The 15,581-nt window shown below is 42.6% G+C and overlaps 1 protein-coding gene across 2 annotated transcripts in view; it reads right to left on the bottom strand.

Annotated features, from left to right (window-relative positions):
* Positions 1-197: 197 nt before the first annotated feature.
* The window catches only part of LOC310876369 (uridine-cytidine kinase-like 1), a 45,287-nt gene continuing 29,903 nt past the window's right edge, over positions 198-15,581 (bottom strand). Inside the window, exons 8-15 of one of the 2 annotated variants that reach the window (XM_083789896.1) lie at positions 14,892-14,911; positions 13,558-13,656; positions 13,009-13,102; positions 12,857-12,919; positions 8,453-8,575; positions 8,083-8,190; positions 4,968-5,124; positions 198-3,779 (exon numbers count right to left, since the gene is read on the bottom strand). In XM_083789896.1, the coding sequence (XP_083646022.1) occupies positions 3,703-3,779; positions 4,968-5,124; positions 8,083-8,190; positions 8,453-8,575; positions 12,857-12,919; positions 13,009-13,102; positions 13,558-13,656; positions 14,892-14,911 (741 nt within the window). In that variant the 3' untranslated portion in view covers positions 198-3,702. The remainder of the gene's footprint in view (positions 3,780-4,967; positions 5,125-8,082; positions 8,191-8,452; positions 8,576-12,856; positions 12,920-13,008; positions 13,103-13,557; positions 13,657-14,891; positions 14,912-15,581) is intronic. The other variant, XM_083789897.1, reaches the window with a different exon arrangement.

Genomic DNA, 15,581 nt, shown 5'->3' with positions numbered 1-15,581 from the left:
AGTCAAATACACAATTTACATTGGCGTCTGCAAGTTACAGAACCAGTTCAAACATTCCACAATGATTACATTTTATAAGAATTTGTATATTTGTATTTTTAATTTGATACTTGTCAGTGTCAGTTAGTTAAAATAAATATTTGGCAGTCGACCAAACCCACACACAAGTAACACACAAACACCACACCACAAATAACAAATATGCCACAAAGAATATTTATTATTTCAACATGAAATTATCAGCACTGTATGAATGAGATTGCATTAAAGGATAAAAAAAAATCAAAGGAACACAACCAAACTGTAAATTAAAAAGCAATGTAAAAGAATATTAACCTTTTCCTAACCCTACCCCCAACACAAGTGGAAATGTATAAATGTTTCAATTTGTGAGGTAAACCTGATCAAAGATGTAGTGGACGACAGTTACCGCCCGGTGATTCAAAACCAATATGTTCGACAGCAAACATGGGACATGAACATTTTATAATACTGCTCATATTATGCTCCTGTACAACCACCGTTTTCTGTCGGCATGCATGACCTCTGGAGTGACAGAGTTCAATATGTCAATATTATTTGTGTAACATCCGACTGAAATTGCACAAGAAAACATGGCTTTAATCAAGTTGTACAATATTATACCGTTGTCCGGTGATGTTAAAGGACAACGTGCTGTTGATATCTATTACAAATGGACAGCACAGGCTAAATCAGCGGTTCCCAACCGTTTCTGAATCAGTGGCCACCTGGAAATGTGTGTTCACGGCTCACCCATCTGGCTACTTACATTTTGGGCGGGAACCCCTTTTGGTGTTTTAAGCATTATGTTATACTTTAGCTATTGAAAAATAGCAGATCTACAAGCTCATAGCGCTGCACCGAGTGCCACGCTACGAGCTTGTAGGTCTGTGGCGCAAATGTGGCGCAAATCTTTATATACTCTTTCAGAGCAAACGTTTTTAACTCAAAGCTTTGCTTCCGGGAGGTCCCTGAAACAACATATTTTTAGATGGGGGTCGGAGGCCAATTACATATCATTTTTGGGTTCCTTGACAGGAAATATTGAGCATCACTGATACAGAAACATAGGTATTTCAGAAAACTGTCAGGATTTAGAAGACAATTTTTAAATTTCGACGGCAGGCTGTCAATGGCTGTCATGCTCAGATGGTCAGATGGATGGGCATTTTCAGATCATGTTTATTTGAATGATCAATCGATTGTGTTCCGGCTTGCATAAATTGAACTAAGGTAGTATACTTTAAGTTTGATATTCATCAAAATGAAAACAGGTTGAAAAAATAATAATACCAGGACCCCTTTTTACATTATGTTTTAATAATTTATTAATGTTATATTATCATTAAAAGCTTAGTGTTTGCCAATTATTTGGGAGCACACCCTCAGGTAGAGAGTCGCTATGCTACACAGTAAGCAACAATCCTTCCTGGTGCTAGCCCCACACTACGGCTACATTTATCATTTCACTCCCTCGTAACTTATGACTTATATTCTCATGGAAAACATTTATACAAACTAAATAAGTTACACATTTGAAAATAAAATTCAAGTATTTAACCTGGATAAATGGCTGGGACATAAATGTTAAGAAAACAATCCCTGCAGGAAAAACAAACAAAACTAAAAACGCCCATGAAGCAGTGAGCTGGTTACCACAGCGCAAATATGCCACATAACTCCCTTTCTTGGTCAGTTTCTACACTTTCAAACCAAATCATATGAGAAATTTAGTTTATTAATTAATTTATATTCCAAACAAGCTAGACACATTAACCGTATGGTTGAGCTTTTTAAAAATATGTTTCTGTATCATGAACTAATAAATGTACAAAATGTCAACATCACTAAATTAACTTGTGCTTGTGTTAAAAATTATAAAATAAAATAAACGTAAAATTATCCGAATTTTCTTTAGGTGACATTTCCTAGCTAGACACAACCAGTGAATCTTAGGGTTAATTGGTTTACACTGTCAATTGAACTTTACACACTGCTGTTTTGATCATCAATTTTGATCATCAAACGAAGGAAGTTTGCAAATAAACTGTTTGTATGTCTGGACACATTTGAACTTTTCTTTTTTAAAGTGAGAGAAGATCAGTGAATCATTTTCCAAGTGAGTAGGAAAATAAAAACAAAAATATGGCATAATCGGGTCTGTATTATTGCTGTGGTAACCTAATACATGTAAAACATTAGCAAAAAAATGCTATTTTCAATTTATTCCCTTTCTTTTGATAAATTTGGCCTGAGACCTTGTTACAGCACAGCACAGAGTATGTATTAGAACTGATTGCATGGGACATGCAAACAATTGCACCACACTAAAAGCTAAAAAGATATTCTACAATCTACAATAATGTCCCTTAATCAGTAAGTCAGACTCAGGATCAAAAAGATTGTTTTGACAGTCAACGCAATTATAACAGACTGATATCATCTGAAATACTGGTTCATGGTCAAAGCAAGATTCAGATTCCACCTGAGAACTTCTGTTGTATACCACCAGACTGACTATATTGCAATCTCTCATTTAGGACGTTCTGGACAAGAGCATCTGCTAAGTGCCTACTAGCTTGCTTTTATTTACTACTAGCGAATCTGAGTTTCTGAAACACACAAAGGTCATCTGGGAAAGTTCTGCTTTCTGAACCCAGGGTCAGAACTAAATGTTTGTTTAGGGGCAGATAAGTGAGTATATATATTTTTTTGCTACCAACTGTAGTAAGTGCTATTGCATTTTTTGTGTGTAGTATTTCCAAGAGCACTCTAGGATGAAAGCACACTCCAGTCACCTTGAACTCAACTTGCAGTTGTTCCACAATGACTTCAAAATAACAAATTGTGATCAGGCTGACAGCTCTGAAAACTCTAATATACACTGCAAGGTCCATTTAGACTCCGGGATTTAGTTGAGTGCCAGTTTGTGCCATTTCACTATGTAGCTGATATCTAAAGAAACGCTGTCTAATCTCCAGCCAATAACATAAATCCAGTAAGCTTACTGCATAGCACACAGGAAAATATTCTATTGTAACTGAATCTGTAATGTGAGCACTTGTCATGCAATGCATTTACAGTATGTAGGCTTATTGCCTGTCCAAGCATCATCACAATTGATCTGTTGTGCGCTTTGCTTTGGCTCCGAGTGTAAGATGGGGCCTATTAGTGACGTGATAAACGTCACCATCATCATTGTCATTATCAACACATCATCATCATCAAGTATTTAATCAGCAGCTTGGCTACTGTTTCGCCTGATTCCCATTTCCGTTTACTTCGTTGTGAAGCTGTCTAGGAGGCCCAGCCCAATTAAGTACGGAGTACTTATGAGCTATGCCAATGGACATCACAGCTCATGAATCTTTGCTAATAACGTCACATGACCTCCTCAGGAGGATTGCTAACACTGTCCTTCTCCCATTCAACATCCGCTGATTATTGTCTGCAGCTATTTCTCACCCCCCTAGTGGCGAAAACTTCTGGGAATCAGATCAGCTATTTCTATGCCATCAACCCCAAAAGTGAGGCAGGCTAGAGAGAGCAGAATTAGAGGGGACAAGGGCAGTCCATGGCTCTGAGAGCCGTTTTACAGCATCCATTACATTTAGGCTAAGATCTTACTGTATGATAGAGGACCACACCTCTATCATTCCTCCCTTTTATTCTCTTCCCTCTTCAGCATTCCATCCCATCGTCACTTTCATACCAGTCCGAGGGGGCGTCTGTCCCAAAGTAGCGGTCTCCAAAGTTTCCTGGAGATTAGATAGAGTGCAGAGAGAGAACACGAGGAGATAATATCAGGAGAATATACACAGCTCATGAGGTGGAATTAAATGAGCGAGAACGTTGGTTATGCAAGTACCAAAAACCCAGTTTCTACAAGCTATCATCCCTCAATAGTGATACAAGCTATCAGTATTGGGTTCGCTTGTGCGGCTGCGCTGGGCAATATGGACAAAATCAATATCATACAATGTTTTACTAAATACCTCTATGTGACGATATCATATTGTGATATTTAAAAAAAGTCTAATAGGATTATAGGATTATAGGATTATACAGTATTTCCCAGGACTATCATGCAATCAGTCTAATTAAGAAACATTGTTTTGTCGTCAGTCTACGGTCACACACTACACAACGGAACAGCTTGCTAATTCTAATATAATTTATAACACGCACACCTCGCTGGGCACCCAGACAAGCAGCACCTGTCCTCGCTCTGTGACCTGACAACACGTACGGCACGCCAGAGCCCCAGATGAGCTCATCAGCCCAGTGTGACGACAGACAGAGATGAGTAGCGGGGACCCCCATCCGACGATGGGGGTATTATAAGGACGATGATTGGGGGGGAGGGGGGTGGGCAGGACAGAATTAAACGGCAGGACTGAAACTGAATTAAACCATCAGGACCAGATCATCAGAAAAGAGAGCTGAGCCAGAAGACAAAGTTCCGGTCAATCTTTATTTCTAGCAGTCCTTTATCTATGGTCATCATGACCATTACTGAAAGAATGAGATTGTGGATATAAGTGAAAAATTGCTCTGAACTGGCAAGTGGCAGTGTGCGGATGTCCCTTCTTCCACAGGATATAAGTGACCGAAATGGGTTTTCTCAAGAGGATGGTTGGCATCTCCCTTATGCTGAATTCACACCAGCAGTGGTAGACAACCTCCACATTCCGAGAAAAAGCAAAGTTCAATGGCAATGGCAAAGTTCAATGCACCTCCTGCTGTGGCAGGAGGTACAGACAGCAACTCTTTTTAGTGTACTGTATAAAACAGTAACAGCAAAAATGGACGTCAAGCTATGTTAACCGCATTCAACTGCTCAACACAGCGTATATAAGTTTACAAAACAAAATGCCCAAACACCCATCCCTAATTGCCCAGCTCTGGCTCATATAAGAGGAAACAAAACAGTGTCCCTCTCTCACCGATGCCTGGGATGATGTGGAACTGGTCATTGACGTCCTTGTCGACAGCAGTAGTTATAATGCGGACCTTGGGGAAGGCGTACGCCACAGAGTGGACCCCCATCTCAGCCATCAGCAGAGACAGTAGGAAGATCTTGTCCTCTGGTACATCATGGTCCTGCACACAGTGAGACATTACTGATAAACTGTTGGTTTGAAAGCTGTCTATAGCTTTTAGTATCGTTTACTTTACAGACACAGACAGCGCCCAGCTAAATCCAGTTTAATGCAACTCTGAGTGTTTTCAGATTTCGTCGTTAGTCCACTTCCATAGTTATGTGGCCACCAGATTCTACAACAACAACAAAAAAAGAGATAAAGGCAAGGACACAATGTTGTATACTTTGTAAAATAAAGCTGAAGAGAGAGGTTTCTTTAAATCATAAAATCCACTCAATTTCCAGGCTCTGTGGAGCTGGGTTGAATTGTACTTTGTTAAGGAATGTGTTGCATGAATCTTATCTCTATTCGGATTTGACTCTTCAGTCTCCAAATAGTGCAAAATTCAGCAGCCAGATTGATGACAACTCCAGAAGGTGTGACCACATTACTCCTGTCCTCCCCTCCCTTCACTGGTTGCCTGTTAGTTTTAGGATTGATTTTAAATTTTTAATGGCCACTTTTAAAGCCCTGCATGATTGGCTTGGCCCCCAGCTACATTAAAGATATGCTGGAGCAGTGGAGCCTCATAGGCCTTAGATCGGCAAACAAGGCTCTTCTGGAAGTTCCGGCCACCCAGCTCGTCACCATGGGTGACCAGGCTCTCTCTGCCCGGTAGTGTTGTGCGGGCCGGCTTTTTTGCATAACCCGCCTGTCCCGTCCCGCCACAGGAGCCAGCCCGCACCAACCTGCCCCGCGAAACAATATATTAATCAACAACCCGCTCACCCCACGGCCCGCAAAAACAAAAAACGCTATTAATATTAAGTTTCGTATTGCATGCATAATCGCATTTGCTTGATTGCCAGAGAGAGTGAGAGAGAGTGAGTGAGTGAGTGAGTGAGTGAGTGAGTGAGAGGTGACGTTGACGGATGAACATAAAACTTAAGCCCAACACTTATACACATACGTGACATGACATAGGCCGCTGCCTATCTGTTTCGGATGGTTCACACTCAGCATTCAGCATGCAGTGTAGCTCTCCACTCGAAATGAATGAATCTCTGCATGTTCTCATTTTAGTTTAGATTTTAGTTTTGTGCCTATACTTCGACTTTGTTTTGCGCGGCGGTGCAGGTACCGCACACCCAAAATAGCCGCTCTACAAGCTCACAACGCGTCGCCTGCGATGCATTGTGAGCTTGTAGATCTTGCACTGTGCACGCCTGCACGGTAAAGCACTCAATTAAGAAAGATTTAATTCAGATGCGCTGATACGCCGGCCAGTTTCAGACTTGGAGCCTCAGAGGGGCGAGAGCCGAGAGGGGAATTGTTTTAACATGCAGTTCAGGATGGAGAGGACACTTTTCTCCGACGGTCAAAAAGGTAGGAGAGCAGGTACCGGAATGCTTTTTTTCTCCTTTTTTTTTACCACTGTGTGATAATTGCGCTGAAAATCTTGACCCGTCCGCCCTGCGGGACAACCCGCGGGACCTGCGGGCAACAGGCCGGCCCGCGCACCACTACTGCCCGGGCACCTAAGCCAGAGGCCATAAGACATATCAGCTTACTGTGTGTTCTTTTAGATCACAGCTAAAAACTCACCTGCTCACAATGGCTTTCACTTGATTTATTGATTGATTTTGTTCATCTATTTACATGTTTTAATTTATTTAATTGTTGATGTTTTATATTGCTACACTGTATTTTATTATGCTACTGTAAAGCACTTTGTAACATTGTTTTGAAAAGTGTTTTATAAATAAAGTTTATTATATTATTTATTATTCTGCTCTACTTTCAGAATATTTTCCTAATCCAAGGAAACGGCAGATATCATATTTTCAACTCAGGCAGGGAGAAAAGATTGCTATAAAGTGTCACGGTAGAACACTGATAAGGAACATTCTATGACTTTGAAAGCCTGAAAACCCTGCATGTGGACCAAAAACAGAAGAGTAAATATTGAATTGCCCTGAGCCATTGGAAACTGACTGGACTTTGCCCCTAGAGCCAATGTTTACCGTTCACATTTAGAATGAAGGTTTGAAACGAGAAGCGCTTGGAATTGTGGGTCCTGTGACACGGGTTGCATACGTTGGTTAGACATACTATTACTAACTGATTATTCCGACAACACCGTCGCTCCCGATCACAACTAACTGGTTACAACTCACCCGTGGCTCCCGACACGAGTGGCAGGTTAAAACTAACCCGTGGCAGGTTAAAACTAACCTGTGGCATCCTGTGAGGTTAGGTTTAGGGTTTGGGTAGGGTGTCGGACTGTAAGTACATCAGACCAAACACATTCACCCCTCAGACCCTGTGACACAACGTCACACTGAAACCCTGGTCAATAATTAGTTTAAAACTACGGCATGTTTGCAGTCTAGGGTTCACCAGGAGGCGAAAATGATTGAATAACTAGTGTAGACAATAGACAAAGGATTATTTTACACTAGTGTAGCAGAGTGGCTCAGATCTTCTGCCTGATGGCCTCAAAAGCCCAGAGGGATATCGCTTTGGTCTAGTGGTTAAGTTGTTGGACTTTCACGCAGCCCGAGGTTTTAAATTGTGACAGTGATGACCCCTACAGGTTGGTCTTGGGACTGGCTGGTCCTAGAGATGCTGCTGAAACAACATGCTCCTCTGCTTCACATGATCTGAATGACCTGCCAGTGAGGTGCTTCACCAGGAGGACGCAATACATGAGGAGGAACACCATGATTCCTTACAGTTCAACACGCCCTTTTGTACCGCGGCAGCCCCCTCAAGGACTCCAGGGGGGCCCCGGACCCCAGGTTGACAACCGCAGGCCAAAAGTGTGTCAACTATTGTCACTGCAGGGAGTTTTAAAGACCCCTACGATGCAATGATGTCAAAAGACAGAACAGAATATAATACCACAAACACAGTAGAATAGATCCTTTCACGGTACTACACATGCACTGTAGCTGTAGAGCGGTGTTAAACCTACCAGCAATACCCTGACAGCCATGAGGGCAGCCGCTCCAGTGGATACAGTGCTGTCCATCAGAATGACGTAGTCTTCACTGACGTCCTTCGGCAGACGCAGGTAGTGGAGCTGGTGCAAAGACACAACAGGGATTTAAAGGGATTTTCTTTGTCTTTGTCTTGTTTTTGAAGTTATATTGCGTTGTTTGCTAAGATCCTATCGCTGTGTTGTTTGTGAACCAGACACCACCAAAAAAGGTGGCTAGAGTGCTAGCCAGTAAATTCCTCTGTCTCAATGATATCCATTTGTAACTGTGAGTATACGAATGCAAATGGACCCATACGGAGCTACATATATGAATGAACTATAGGACACATACCCCCCGTCCTACCTCAGGTTCTCCTGTGTCGTGGTTGGTCTGGATGAGGATCTTTCCCAGACGGATGTCTTTACAAACGGCCATGAGAGCCTGCTCCATCGTCTCCCCTGCCCTCAGGATGGACACACCTGTGATCTGACACACACACACACACACACACACACACACACACACACACACACACACACACGTTTGTTCAGGACGGGAACCCTTTTTGGTGTTTTACCCCTTCAGGACGGGAACGCCTTTTGGGGTACCTGTTGCTATATACAGTATAATTATATGTGAACACAAACAAACATTAAATGCCATTGAAAATAATGGCCATTTTTGAGTCACAAACATTACGTAACCACAAACAGACAAAAGTGAGGACGCAAATTGTGATTGGCCGGAATGAGATGACGTGTGATGAAGGATGATAAGAGCGCCCCTCACTTCACAAGGGTGTGATTTTGAGGGGTGCTAGCCCATCCTATATCCAGCTTTTAGTGTATGTTCACAAACTTTGTCCTACACAAACATTAAATTCCCATCGACAATGAATGGACAATTTTACGTCATGACTCATGTATGATGACAAGAGCTCACTTCACACGGGTGTGACTTTAATACATTTCAGAAAACCTAGTTCAGGATTTAGGAGCTTGTGTGTGTGTGTCTTTTCGGTCTAACACAGTACCAGACTTACAACTGGCGGAAATGCCCATAAAGCCAAGGCATTTTAGTAACATGCACCATTAGTCAGACTGCCTGGTCATGATAGACAGGCTGGCCATCTATAAGAGGGTCTGTGTGAGTTTCTGTGTGACCGGAGATAATCTCGCAAACCAAATAAAGGGATACATTTCGGAGCCATCATTCCTATGTGGATACAGAGTTCCACATCGCTTTTCTTTGTGTCCAGATCAATGTCAATATTTCTATGCACACTGACAGTAGGCCACAGAATTACCTCCAATAATTCCAGATAGAAAATTGACAGAATTAAAAATGAAAATATTACATGGAATTCTTCCAAATATGTCAAATTTGTAATCAAAGCTTGTCCCTACTCCAGTAGGATACAGAACATATGTTTGTTTCATGTAAATGTCTGGGTAATGTTTGGGACCGTTTCTGCTCTTCAAATCAAATTTACAGTAAAAACTGTCAAATATTATTTAACACAACCTATAGTGACATTTGATATTAACAAGTGTAAATTTGATATTAAGAATAGCAAAACTGTTCATCTTTAAAATGTGGATGAGATACAAAGATAACCACCAAATATCTTATAAAGCAGACAGGGTGTCCCCTTCTTTTCACAGTCAAAATGGATCTTCTGGTATCCTACTATAAATGCGCCACGTCTCTGCATGAGTATGTGCGTGTACGGTTGTAATGCAACTCGAGAACCGTTTGACCCACCCACCCACTTCACATTCGACACACACGTTCCACATCAGGGAGTGCAGTGCCAGGTATCGAGTCGGTCGGACCCACGGTTCTCCAGAACCACCACAAAAAGCTCTGGTCAGGCTCTGCCAGTGGGCCTAATGAGGCCAACTCCTTTCACCTGGGCCAGGCTCTGCCAGTGGTCCTAATGAGGCCAACTCCTTTCACCTGTGCAATTTCCAGCCTCTGCCTCAGCCAATTGAGGCTCAACCAATCAGGCTCTGCCAGTGGGCCGAATTGATTGCCAAGTACACTTTTCAGTTTGCAGTCTTCACACACACACACACACACAGGCACATACACAGATCTCCATGTGGGACACCGGCTGACAGTTAAAACGGGTGCTATGACAACGTATATCATTAGGTTCCCAAGTTGCATCGTTCCCAAGTAGGCCAGTGGCCGACTGCGACGGGCACGTGGAGGTCTAGTCCTACTATAAATGCGCCACATCTCTGCATGCGTGCGTGTACGGTTGTAATGCACGTAACTCGAGAACCGTTCGCCCCCACCGACATATTCGACACACACGTTCCACACCGCAGGCAGTGCAGTGACCGGACTCGAGTCGGACCCACGGTTCTCCAGAACCACAACAAAAGGCTCTGCCAGTGGGCCTAATCAGCCTAAATCCCCTCACCTGTGCAATTTCCAGCCTCTGCCAATTGATTGCCATGGCAACCCCGCCCACACCTGACAATTGATTAGCCTACTTAACCAGTCCACTTTTCACAGTCAGTCAGTTTGCCCTCTTCACACAGGCAGATACAAATATCTCCATGTGGGACACAGACAGTTAAAACGGGTGCTATGACAAGTTGTCAACGGGTATTATTAGGTTCCCAAGTTGCATCGTTCTCAAGTAGGCCGGTGGCCGACGGGTACGTACAGGTCTAGTGAATTTAGATGTCAAAATTGGCTTTTGTGGTTGTTGGATTAATAAAGCACCCAAATTAAATGAAAGTTTTATAATGATGTAAGTAAGTAGCCTTGCCGAGCCATAGAGCAGGAGCCTATCTCCTGTTTCTGTAGCGTGATGTACAAGTACACCCCCTGGACATGTCCAGGGGACATACTAGCGATGTGATCATCCTCAAATCCTGCCCAAATTTAGAGTCACGTGTCATCGATACATCATTGACGAACTACTTTATAAATGACTGACACAAACAGGGCAGCGTTAAATAGCAGTTGAACTGCCATCAGACCTCACGAAGAAGAGTAAGAAGGGCAGTGTTAAGGAATATGGCTACAATCAAAGCAAAATCTCTGAGGGCAATGAACAATCAAGAGCTGTCAAAACAGCTGGATGACCTCGAGAACGAGTTTTGCCAGCTTCGTGTGGCCAAAATGACAGGCGGAGCTGCCTCCAAAATCTCAAAGTATGCTGTTGTCCGCAAAGCAATTGCCAGAGTCCTGTTTGTCATCCACGAGAAACAGATGAAGGAACAAGTTACGAAGTACAAGGACAAGAAGTACAAGCCCCTGGACCTGAGGCCCAAGGTCAGAACTAACCGTCCTCAGCACAAGAAGATGGCCATCCTTCAGATGAAACAATCTATGCGAATCTATGCGTTCAAGGTGGAAGAAAATTAAAAAAGAAATGCAAACGACTGACGCCACAGTCTGAGTTTCATATTGGAACCACGCCAGTCTTATGCAAGTAAGTAGCGTGAGCCGTGAGGCAGCTTGATGTCCAAGTTCATCTCCTGGAAATGACACTAGTATGTCGCAGGGACTTGACCCTCAATCCAATCCTTTTTTTTGTCTTCGGTATGACCCCGACCGAGGATCGAACCCTGACCTCCCAATCTCAGGGCAGACACTAACCGCTGAGCTGGTGCCATTCCTATGTGGATCCAAATCATTTGATTAAGAAAAGGCATGCTGTAATCCATGCAGTCCTCTGCACGCATTACAACAGGCTTAATTAAAAAAAAGACATTACCCCTCACAAGCACACGCCCTGTTGAACAACCCCATAGGAGTCCATAGTGGAGTGGAGTGCATACCACTGAGTGGAACCTCAGTGGTATGCAGGACCTCTGCACAACAACAAAAACAATCATGTGAAGTGTGGCTGCCACATGACGTCACTGCTTATTAAAGCAAACATTAAAAATCCATAGATTTGACTGCCACATGACGTCACGAGTGGGGTCCTATTTTTGGGCAGGGCTTGCTGATTTTTGATGGGGAGCATGAATAAGTCCATAGACTTGGCTGCCACATGACGTCATGTCTTAAAGTTAGAGGGGATAGCGCTCCTCAAAAACAAGATTACAAAACTGAAAAAACTTTAATAAAACTATGCGGTGGCGGCGCTGGGTGTGCCGTCCTTTGCAAGCAGCATGTTCAGCGTGAAATTCAGCGTCTTCTGGATGAATTTCTTTGCTAGTTCTCTTCATCTTGTAGTTCAACGGTGAGTGACTCAATCTACTCTCAGAACCCCTTTATACTGTACCCGCCAGCCGAGTACAGGTGATACAGCAAATACGCATCTGGGCTTGCTTGGACCTTGGATTTTAACATCTCTCCACAGGACATCACATTTAAAACTCATCCAGTGCCACCAGGTGGATACCAGTTTTGGCCCTCGTTGCCACCGAAGCCCATTATAAATAAAATAAAGAAAATGTAATTCTATTGTGCATGTCATGTGCATGTCATGTGCATGTCATCAGCTGCACACCAGATTAGAGGATTTTTCAAAATATATTAAAAAGAAATATATATATATTATAAAAAACTAAAAAACTTAACTAAAACATATTTTTTCAAAAAGGCGTCCAAAGGCGCCATTGGCACTCTCGGCCACCAGGGGGAGGCGTCCAAAGGCGTCAGGTCAGGTGGCACTGAGACAGTACATTTAAGTGCAGATGCTTTCAGATTCAATATGGACTTGAGGTTTAATGATCAACACAACGTGTCGGTCTTTCCGATTAAGTCAGAACAATGGCATAAATGTGGACGTACTCGTTTGCCGCTGAGCCTCTTGCCCTCGTAGATGGCCCCCTGGGGTGTCTCCACCAACACAGACTGCAGGGAGAGGAGGGAGAAACCAGTAAGTTATTAGATTTGCATGTACTGTAACAGGAAAAAGTGGGACGCCTACTTCAAACACACACCTTGAGTGGCAGGAAGGAGAGGGCGTGCTCTATCAGTAGCCTCATCAATCTCTTGGAATAGAAGATGAACTCATCACGGTTTGTCTCCTTGTTCCTGCATGAGTGGACACACACACACACACACACACACACACACACACACACACACACACACACACACACACACACACACACACACACACACACACACACACACACACACACACACACACACACACACACACACACACACACACAATATAAAAATCACACCCATGTGAAATGAGGGGCGCTAATATATTAAAGTCTAACTCAGGTTGATTAGGTGATGTAATGGAGATGTAAAACAAACGGTGACAAAACAAACATTAAATTATCTTTATTGTTAATGGCAATTAATGTTTGTGTTAGGGACAAGATGACGTACTGTACATTTTCCCTTCATTATCAATGCCGTTTTTAAAACAAACATTGAACTAAAGACAAACATTAAACCTCCTTCATTGTAAAAAGCGTTTAAAAACTAAAAATTAACTAAAAATGTATACAAAAATGTATGTGCATGCTCACCTGATGATGGTATGCAAGCCGCGGACCTGTGGCGTATTCCCTATAACACTGAGGGTTTGGGGTAAGGGCTGGTCTTGGTGAGCAGAGGCCAAGGCTGACCTACACGGATACATACACGGATACAGTGGCATGTGGTGATGATCAGATCATGAGCACTTGACATAACGGTACACTAGGTCTGCCCCCACTAAATGAGCTCTTAAGTGGACAAATAGCTTTGGGTCTGACTCGACAAAATTGTGTAATTGGCTAATGTCATAATTGCCTTTTTTTTGCACATAAGTGCAAAGACACTACCGGTACTTGACAATTTGAACTCCTACAGCAAATAAATGCTAAAGATTAAAATGTTTCCCAAAACACTATCAAGCTAACTTTATATGACCAAGTTAGATGGGGACAGTCCCACCGTATGGCACACAGCCATGGCCAAAATCAGGCCCAAAATTCCAATTCAATCATGACGCCTTCCAGGCCTTTTCCACACCAATACAATACTTAAAATGTCCTGAAGTGGGATGCAGGAAAGTAACTAAGGTGTGACATTCTCCAGGACTCATGATTGAGTGGACAGCAAAGGTAATGAAAAGTGAACGTAAAAAGTAAAAAAGGTAAAACAGTCAGTTGTTTTACTTTTCTCCCTTTAAACAATAGTGAGGCTGAGTGTGTGTGGGGAGGTTGCCTGCATGACCTGGCAACAACACCACAGGGACATGGCTGTGTTTAGTCATTAACCATTTACACAGTTGAATATGCTTAATAGCTTGGTCTTGCAACCAACCAAGTTGGGAAGTTCCAACGGCCACGGTTTCTAGATTTAATTATTTCATACATATTCAAAGTAAAGTGTACTGTCATATTTTTAAGCTGGTCCCAATCCAAAGGATTTTATATCAGATTGTTGATAATGAAATTGAAATAATGACTCCGTTAAGGAGGTTACATCATGGCTGATCATCTGAATATCTGATTCCCTGAATTACTGTGCATAATAGCCGAATGCCCTGCTTAGTTGTTGCCATTGTAGTTTGAAAAGTCATGAATTCAGACAACACAGCGTATACCATGACCATCGCCTTCAAAATATCACGAAATCCCATTACCAAAATCAAGATGCAAAGCAGATTCATGTTGGAAATGCCTCTGTCACTAGTACGTTACCAACCATTATTAGGAAAAGGTTTGTTTAATTCAGTCGGTGTGTACGTACTGTATATGAAATGTTATCATGATAACATCCATATAAGGGGATAATAGCGCAGGAATATATTCAACCAAAAGAAAACGTGCTTTTGAGACTACAAAAACAGAGGAGATGCAGGGTTGATCCTCACATAAGCCAGCGTTGCTTCCTCTGGACAGGTTGACAGATATTCATTGGGCGAGGAAGAAGAGATGAGAGAACAAAGAACGAAGCCAAGGGAGAAAATGTGACCAGAGAGGGAATAAAAAGACAAACAGAAGAAGTAGGAGAAAGAAGACAAGACTGTTAGAACATGGAACGTGAGCAGCCTCTCGACATCACTACAGAGCCCTGGGCAAAGCCGTGTGGTGGGATTCCCATTTCTTCTAATTTGTAAACCTGTAAAACACAGATCTTAGGTAGGGGACTAGGGGCCCCCCAATCACTGGATCATTACTTGAAGCATGATGGGGATGCCTCCACCAATGGAACCTACCCGAGAACAGTGGGTGCAATTTTCACACCCATGAATACCACCTAACCAATCCTACACTCAGCAGCTACATGGTGTAAAAGAAAAAGTGGATTGGTTGATTGGTGATTGAAAACTGGCTGGTCATAGGGCAGCTCTAAGAGAGAGCTGATGAGACCCTCGTATTATAGCATCAGAGAAAATTATCTGTGAGGTTATTTCTGGAGCTCAGCGTGCTACTTCAATTCCAATGTCAGCGCCTCACGCCGGTGTTGACTTGATCAGCAACAGCAAACAGCAAAGATAAAAGGAAATTTGACAGAAATGTGTCTCAACGAAAAGGGATATTAGAATGTGTATCAATATGGA

This window comes from Protomyctophum parallelum, assembly GCF_964188405.1.
Source record: "Protomyctophum parallelum genome assembly, chromosome: 19".
NCBI classification, from domain to species: Eukaryota; Metazoa; Chordata; class Actinopteri; order Myctophiformes; family Myctophidae; genus Protomyctophum; species Protomyctophum parallelum.
This window is presented reverse-complemented; position numbering and strand designations above follow the sequence as displayed.